Source organism: Phaethon aethereus (genome assembly GCF_964289735.1).
Source record: "Phaethon aethereus genome assembly, chromosome: 17".
Lineage (NCBI taxonomy): Eukaryota > Metazoa > Chordata > Aves > Phaethontiformes > Phaethontidae > Phaethon > Phaethon aethereus.
This window is the reverse complement of record NC_138593.1, coordinates 12,471,087-12,479,328: the sequence shown is the minus strand read 5'-3', so window position 1 is coordinate 12,479,328 and position 8,242 is coordinate 12,471,087. Positions and strand designations below refer to the sequence as shown.

The following is an 8,242-nucleotide window of genomic DNA, read 5'->3' as shown; positions in this document are numbered from 1 at the left end:
AGCTGTTGCAGTTTCAGGCAGCTAGTTAACATTTGCGTGTTTACATATTTTTTATTGTGCCAGTTAAATTATTTGTTTGTTCAGTTGTTTGTTTATTTTAGTCGTGTACGCTGGGACTGTTTTCAGGTTGCAACTGACCTGAGATCTCTACAGCTGAAAGTTGGGCAACGTCCATAATTCGAGCTTGCAGGAAATAGGGCAATACCCCATCCACGTGTTTGTACCCTGCTGGGTGCTCTGCAAGGCCTGGTTTGTACGGTTCCACACGGCCCCCTTGGCCACTTCTAAGTTTCTGCTCTTCACCTGTAAGCAGTCTTTCAGATAAGATATGGCATGCACATCCCTTCTCCCTGTGGATGTGGCCAGACGGGCTGTGGAGCAGGAGGAAGTGTTGTGTTTCTTGTGTAGCAGGCCGCTGCCTCTCCCAGAGAAAAGCGGAGACTGGAGGAAGCCTCCATTGGAGCACCAGCTGGACTGTGCTGGTTGTGCTTTAGAGCCACAGCCAGCCACTATAAGGATCCTCAGCAGGCTGCCACCTCAGCAAATTTTTCATTTTCTAGTGATGCCCCATTTCTAGTAGTCTGTTTTTGAAGCGTTCTGATAGAAAGTTCTACTGATGTTTCAACTGATGTGGCAGAATGTTATATGCATGGGTTTTCAGAAGAGAGAACAAGTATCACAAGACTCACCGGTTGAAGGACCTAAAACAATAAGAATTGTCTTAAAACATCATAAGACCTCTTGCATCAGAAATCTCAAGTTTCACAAAGACTGGGACAGGAGCTAAGAAGACAGGTTGTCCTTAGCTGATTCAAGACCATAGGAGGACAAAAAGAGTGAGGGGCTAACTCCCCAAATGACCACCGACGACCACCTGAGACCCCCACGCGTGCGTAATTTAGTTTTGTGATGTCAGTAATTATGTTAATGTAGTAAGGTGGAGATTTCCTGGAAATTGTATGAATGTTTATGTTTGTAAGGTTTATAACGAGTAAGCTCTGTACCAGGGTATGCATGTTAGGTGGAGTGATCCCCTGTGCTTCCAGCACTGTAATAAAGAATGGCTGCTTCTTAATGCTACATTGGTGCTAAGAAGTTTATTCCTGATTTCGGTGACACAAGCACTTAGCTTGGGAAGACGGAATACTAGTGTGCTGCTGTGACAGATATCTGCTTGGTCAACTTTTAGAGTGGCTGAGTTGCAGAGGTGCTAGGATATTGAACTGTAGTACATTATCAAGAGTACTAAAGGTTGTCATTTACTGTCTTTGTTCTGAGTATGATATAATTTTAAGATGCTAGCAATTCTGGGTTAATTAAGTTTCTTGGACTCTTCAACTCGGAAACAGCCCAGGTCTACTGGTGAGCCTGCTTTCCTGCCTACTGGCATGCTGGCTTCAAAAGTATGTGTGCTAATCTGGCTTTTCCTGCTCTTTTAGGCCCTTAAAAATGGGGAACACAAGCAGCGAGCGAGCTGGACTGGAGCGTCATGGACACAAGGCATCCCGAGGTGACAACTCAGGAGGAGCCATCAGTACGAAAGAGGGTGATAGACCAAAAATTTTAATGGACAGTCCTGAAGATGCAGACTTGTTCCATTCAGAGGAAATGAAGGTATTGCTGGTTTGTGCTTGTCTTCTAACGGTACAAGCTTGGGAATGCTGTCCAGTTGTGCTGTTAGCAACCTTCAGTAATTCTATCACTGACCGTCTGCCTTGTTTCCCACGCTAAGGAAAGGTATTGCATTGATGTTCAAGCATATATATTGAGTGTAATGTCATAGTGTCCAGCAAGAATTAATTGTAGAAAAACTAAAACGTAATTGGCTCAAAGCTCTTCCTCAGTTCTAGGTACAGCCCACCCCCCCAGCATCCTTCAGATCCTTAATGCTCTTGCAGTCACCAGTGACAATTTACCTGGCTGTTATTTTCCATATTAAAAGATCTGTTAACTGGATTTTTGCTCAGTATTAGATGGATTGTTAAAAACATCTTGCTGTGTATCGTGTTTCATGAGAGTATCTAATAGAAAATTACAGTTATATTTTGACTGTTGAACAGAGCTGTTTCCTATTAACAACTTGGAGTCTTTCTGCCAACTACAGATTTTGTGCCTACAGTATTTGTATAACCTAAATGCTTCTTCAGTGTATTTTTTCTTCATTATTTTTCTCCCTCTTCTTATATGTGTGTATTTTGAAAAGTCTTGTGAGCTCAAGTCATTTATTTTTAATGAATTTAGGCTGGAGGGAGGGGGATTGTTTTGCCTTCCACTCTTTCTGCAAATTTGGAAGTCTTTTGTGCCTGAGCACAAAAATGCCGTCAGTAATATATATGTTGTCTAAGCCTGCCAGGAAAGAATTTCTTTTTATGAAGGCATTGTGCTTGTAGGCTCCGTTGGAGAAAGAAGAATTCCTAGCTTGGCAACAGGATCTGGAAGTGAATGATAAAACCCCTACTCAAGCTCGACCAACAGTCTTTCGCTGGACTGGAGGAGGGAAAGAAGTTTATTTATCTGGGTCCTTCAACAACTGGAGTAAAATACCTCTGACAAGGAGGTAATGAACTGCTGCTGTATCAATGATACTCCACATGGACTGGGAATGCTTAGTGTACCTTTCTCAGGTGGTCACTTGATAGATAGGTATTGGGCTTGGATTTACCACTTTCCTGCTGCTCTTCTCAAGTCCTTGATGAGAATCTGACTTCTTGATTCTTGTATGACACAGGAGGAGAGTTGAGCTGTGTGTCAGTTTTGAGGGAGTGGTTTGTTCACTAAGCACCACGCGTGAACGACCTTGTGCAGTCTGCTGCCTGGGGTAGAGCTGGGCTATGTAAAGTGAAGTGGGTTTTAAGCATAGCATCTTTGGTTGCCCATGTACTTTCTTGCCATATCATTGGCTTTTGCCCAGCTCAAGGGATCCAGATTCTGCTTAGGAAACTCTGAGCCTGGGATACCTGCTGATAAACTACATGAATGAGAAAATAAATCTGTGTTAAGGTACCAAGTGCTTTTTCCTGACAGAGAGCTCTAGAGCTCTGCTTAATTCTGTAACTGAGTAAGTACCTAATTTGAAACAGTGTTTTTTTCAAAGATGTAAGACTTAATGGATGGCAGAGAGTCTGAACTTAACTGCTGATCTGAGTCCTGTTGTCTGTCAATGATGACATATCCATGAAAGATTGGTCTCCTGCCAATTTCTGGTGTTTCTCATCTCAGTGAGTGGCTACCTGCATTGTCATTGTTGCAGAAGTGTCTTAATTTCTTAGGAAACTCGAGGGAGGCGCATAGTGGCCTGAGGAGGTGGTATGGGAGGATTCTTCTGTGCATGAACAATGTGAAATAAATTATCAAGACAGGAGTTGGAAGAAAGGCCGGTGGAACATCAGTATTACTGTCATAGTCTTAAGTAGGAAGCCTGGGAGACGGGAAATGGTGAAATTAACCTGCAAAAAGGACCAAAAAAAAAAAAAAAGACAGGTTTGTCTCTTGTCAGATTAGGTATTTTGGGAAAGGAGATGTTTGGACCTCCTTAGAGGCTGGATAAAATCATGTTACTGAATCAAATATGCTCAAGTAGAAGAATTCATTATTCCAAACTGAAATTTCAAATCCAGCTCTGTGATGGTATGCTTGCGCTCCTTAACAGAGAAAAGGTAAAGAGAGATGCTGGCATTGTGTGGCCTGTTTGAATTGTTTACATAACATTAACTGTTTCTGAGCTTCTTTTGAGATGCTGGTAAAGAGTTGTGAAGAATTGGGGAGTTCACAGGGTAGAAGTATCAAAATTACCAAGCAGCAGCTATTCAGACCCAAAGTAACTCAGAACTATTGAGTTGTTGCTTTCATCTTCTAGTCATTGTTCATTCATTTCATAGGCATTTGTGAGATGCAATTTATGATGGCAAATACTGAAAGGCAGGGAAATATGAGTAAGCTGATCTTGTTCCACCAGCAGGAGTATCGCAGATAAAATGAGGTCTCACATACTAACAAGTAACGCGAAGATGTGAGGGTGACTTTACAAAAGCTCAGTGCCAATTCCTTGATGCCAGGAATGTGGATACTAATTTTGAATGTGTTGGGACTTACTGTCACAGAATAAATGATCGCTAACTTTAGTGTGATTCTTTACCTTTAGATTGCCTCAGAGATCCTCTTAAATGTGGCACTCCCTCTTTAAGTTTTTGCATGCTAAGAAGGCTTGTACTTTGTGTTACAGCATTTGTCACAGTTTATAGGTTGATGTGCTTTTCAGAATATTTCAGGGCTGACTGTTTGTCTTAAATTCTAGTCACAATAACTTTGTGGCCATCCTGGACTTGCCAGAAGGAGAGCACCAATATAAGTTCTTTGTGGATGGGCAGTGGACGCACGATCCTTCAGAGGTAATTTTTTCTTTGACTCGCTGTATGTATTCATTGAGGCATCTGAAGAGGAGAAGCTGGCTGGTTTCTCCAGCCATAGCTGTCCTTTTCAGAGAGAAGGTATTTATTGGCTAACAAAAAATTGGCTAACTGTTTAAGCTGGTGAGAGAGAGATTTCTGATCCCAGCTGGCCTAGGTGGTGGCATCAGACTGATGGCCTCAAAGGACGGGAGATTTTGTAACGAATGGGTGACAGGGTCTCTTGGGTATTGGTTTATAAGAGATGGTGAGCTTTTCTTGTCTAGTGCCAAACTGTCTTTTAAAGCACCGTAGCATTGCTGACAGCCCAAATCTCTCTGTGCTTTACTTGCTATCTGTGCCACAATGTTGCTATTGCTGCTCTAGATCTTTTCATCATCCGATAATTGTGCCAAAAATCTAACAGGCCTTTTCTTCCTCCTCTGTTAAAAATGTGCTGTAACCCTAGCCGCCCAGCAGTCCCTACCTGCTTCAGAACTAATCATTCACAGCTGCTGGTTCCAGTCGTCTTGCTGTCTCGGCGAACCTTGCAGAGCCTCGCAGAATTTACCTTGCAGTAAATTCAGCTCTTTTTGAACCCTCTGCCTTGGACTCCAGTCTTGGCTTTAGCAGTAAGCCAGCACTACCAACCATACTCTGTCCTACAGCAGGCCATGCAGATCTTATCCTGGCTCTGAAAGCCCTTAGAAGCTAGAAGTAAAGCTTAGCTCCTTGTGTCATCACTGTTAACTTTAGCCCAAACCTGATCCTAGCCTTATGTATAGCCCAAGAATTTACTGAGTGCTGTGGACCTAGGAGGTTCAACTGACATGCATCCGCCCCAGTCATAAGTCCTGCACTTGCTCTTTAACTGAACAATGGTGAGCTCTTTTCATATCTGGTACTAGCATATTTTAAAAGCAATATATCTCATTCTTGTTAATGCTGGTTGTGTAGCTTTGAGAATCTAAAAGTCCTGCAAGCTTTTTTTATTGTGACTTTTGTTTCTTGTTTCTTCCTAGCCAGTAGTAACCAGCCAGCTAGGTACTGTCAACAACATCATACAGGTGAAGAAAACTGACTTTGAAGTATTCGATGCTTTGATGGTGGACTCCCAAAAATGTTCAGATGTGTCTGGTATGAGCTTACTGGTAATTTTATATCATGTTTTGTAGAGCTGTTAAAAATACCATCTTCCTCTTAATCTGGAGAGAAAGCTTCAGTATAGATTAATCTCCACTTTTGTCAGGCCCTGTGGACGTGTGCAAGAATCACAAATGCACAGAGGAAGAATGTGGAATTCATAAAGGAGGAAGCCTCTGACAGCAACACAGGTCACTGTAGATCTGATTAGGAGGAAGTCATGGGTGTGCTTACTAGCTGTTCGTTTGCCTGTGCAACGTAAAATGGCTGGTTTTAGTGCACTCGGTGGATCAGTCTCTACCTTACAACATCAAACCAGTGTTGACAGCCTACATTGCTCCTAATTCTATCTTCCTCTGCTAAGGAGGTGGAACCAGGAGGTCAGAAGTTGTGCATGAAGAGGTAGAAATTGGGTGCATCTTAGTAGTGCTAACTTAGGCTCGGGAATGTATCATATCCTCACAGTTTAGTATAAATTACCTATATGTTAGAATAATACAAAACTGCTATTTTTGCCTTAAGTTTCTTATTCTAATGTAACAGAAGAGAGGTAAGATTTAGTTTGAGTCATCTCTGAGATCAGCCTTGCCACCTGTTCTTTATAGACCTTTGTAGGGATGGAGACCACGAGTTGAAGTAGTACCTTAAATCCTTGTAGTACCTTTGAATCTGAGGCAGAAGGTGTGTTTGGTTGGGTTTTTGCTACATGCAACTTTCTTCTGGACAAAGCCTTTTTGGAGAAAGGGTGTGATTTGTGAGACTTGGACACTGCAAGAAGGCAGGAAGAGATTCTAGTAGATGCCTCCCCACCATGTGCTGTAACAACCTTTCCTTATATTTCTTTAGACTCTGAAGGGCTCTTTCTATTACCATGTCCCTGCACGGGAATAATACCTGCCTTTTACCTGCGCGTACCGTGTTTTTAAGTGCTTCCCTCGGAGGCAACGTTGTGGAGCAATGTTTCCTGTTTAAGTGTTTGCTGGAGGAGTGCTGGGCAGAGATGACAATGAAGTTCTGTAATGCAGTAGGGCCCTCAGAACTCTGCCTCCCACATCTTCACAGCTAGTCTCAAGTCAGACAGACTTTGGACGTGTTAAACCACTTCTTGGGAAGTGACTGATCCTCTGGCACTGCATCAGCTGCTGCAGTTCTTTTACATGAATTACATGCCGTTGATTTCTTTTGGCCGCATGTTCTTGGATGTGAAGATCAGCTTGGAGTTCTGGTAAAAACGTATCTATAAAGAGCAGATACTCTTACAGACTATTTAAGAATAAATATTTAACATCTCTCTGGCAGAGTTGTCAAGTTCACCCCCAGGACCCTACCATCAGGAGCCCTATGTTTGCAAGGCAGAGGAACGCTTTAAATCACCACCTATTCTTCCCCCCCACCTGCTGCAGGTCATCCTGAATAAGGATACAGGCATTTCTGTGAGTACATTACTTTGTTTTGCCGAATAATAGCCTTGAGGGTGTGAACAGATGGGGAAAAAAATACGTCCACAGACAGGGGTCGGGCAAGGAAAAACCTTGGAATAGTTGCTGTGTTGGTAAATTCCTTATCCATATGTCCAGATGGATCCACCTCAAGGAAATTTATTTTTCTACTTGACTCTCTTCAAAATTTAAAAAAAAACCTGGGTTGCTTTTTTACTCCCAGAAACCCTAATCTTCGCACTGCAACTCTATTAAAATGTCAGAAGCACATAAGAAATAACTGAGGTCTGTTTCACGATCACAGTGAGGATGCGGAGGGTTTCACCCTGGAGGGATCTTGGATTGTTCTGAAACTTTGTCTACATATGTTGATGGACTCGGTGTAAGAAGCAGCGTGGTGTACTTGAGGGTATGGCTAGTTCCAGACGGTGTTTATCACCCATCAGCTGTGATGAGCAAACTGTGAGTTCTGTTACTTTCACAGTCTCGCTTTCTCTTTTTTTCCAGTGCGATCCTGCTCTGCTCCCTGAACCCAACCATGTCATGCTGAACCACCTCTACGCACTTTCTATCAAGGTCAGAGGCCAAGGCATATTCTTCACACTTGCAGCTTTTAGATAACCATGTAATATGCTCACTTGTTTTCCATCTCCTGTAGGACGGAGTGATGGTGCTTAGCGCTACGCATCGTTACAAGAAGAAATATGTGACTACTTTGCTGTACAAGCCAATATGAACATCGTAGTTTGTGACCAATTGCTCTGGGCCAGTGCAGTCTCAGAAAAAAATACCTTCTCTTAACCAAACGTATTCCTGCTCTGTGCTCTAGTAAATGAACTCTGATTTCATATTGTGTCTGAGACTTCCAAGTTCTCCTGTATTTGCCTTATTTTCCCAGTCCCACCTTGGAAGTTCTTGGAGATGGCAGCTTCGTGGCAACTAGACAGATGGCAAGGGTGTTGGTGCCTGTTGCCAGCTCAGTTAAAAAACCACCAATTAGGCTGAAAAACGTGAGGGCAGCGACGGAGATTAAAGACCTTTAGCAGTGAGGCAGACTGTAAGAAATAAACAAGCGAGCCCAAAGCCTAGAAAATTCAGGATTCTTGCGGAATCTTATTTGACCTCAACACTCAGCAAAAGCAAGCCCATTACTGCTTTCATAACTCATCAAACACGCAATTATTTCAGTAGCAAGTTCCAGACTTGCGTGGTTGAAGTAAGTGTGAATATTGATGATCTCTTTGTAGCAGTCTTTCTGGGCAAAAGTTCACGACA

At 42.6% G+C, this 8,242-nt stretch overlaps 1 protein-coding gene across 1 annotated transcript; it reads left to right on the top strand.

Moving 5' to 3' along the window:
- Positions 1–779: 779 nt before the first annotated feature.
- On the top strand, positions 780–7,703 carry PRKAB1 (protein kinase AMP-activated non-catalytic subunit beta 1; the record flags this gene model as incomplete). Its single annotated transcript, XM_082007828.1, has 8 exons — positions 780–889; positions 1,440–1,614; positions 2,391–2,557; positions 4,295–4,388; positions 5,408–5,522; positions 6,828–6,961; positions 7,475–7,543; positions 7,626–7,703. The coding sequence occupies exons 2-8, from the start codon at positions 1,450–1,452 to the stop codon at positions 7,701–7,703; spliced, it is 822 nt and encodes a 273-aa protein (XP_081863954.1). The 5' UTR covers positions 780–889; positions 1,440–1,449.
- Positions 7,704–8,242: the final 539 nt, after the last annotated feature.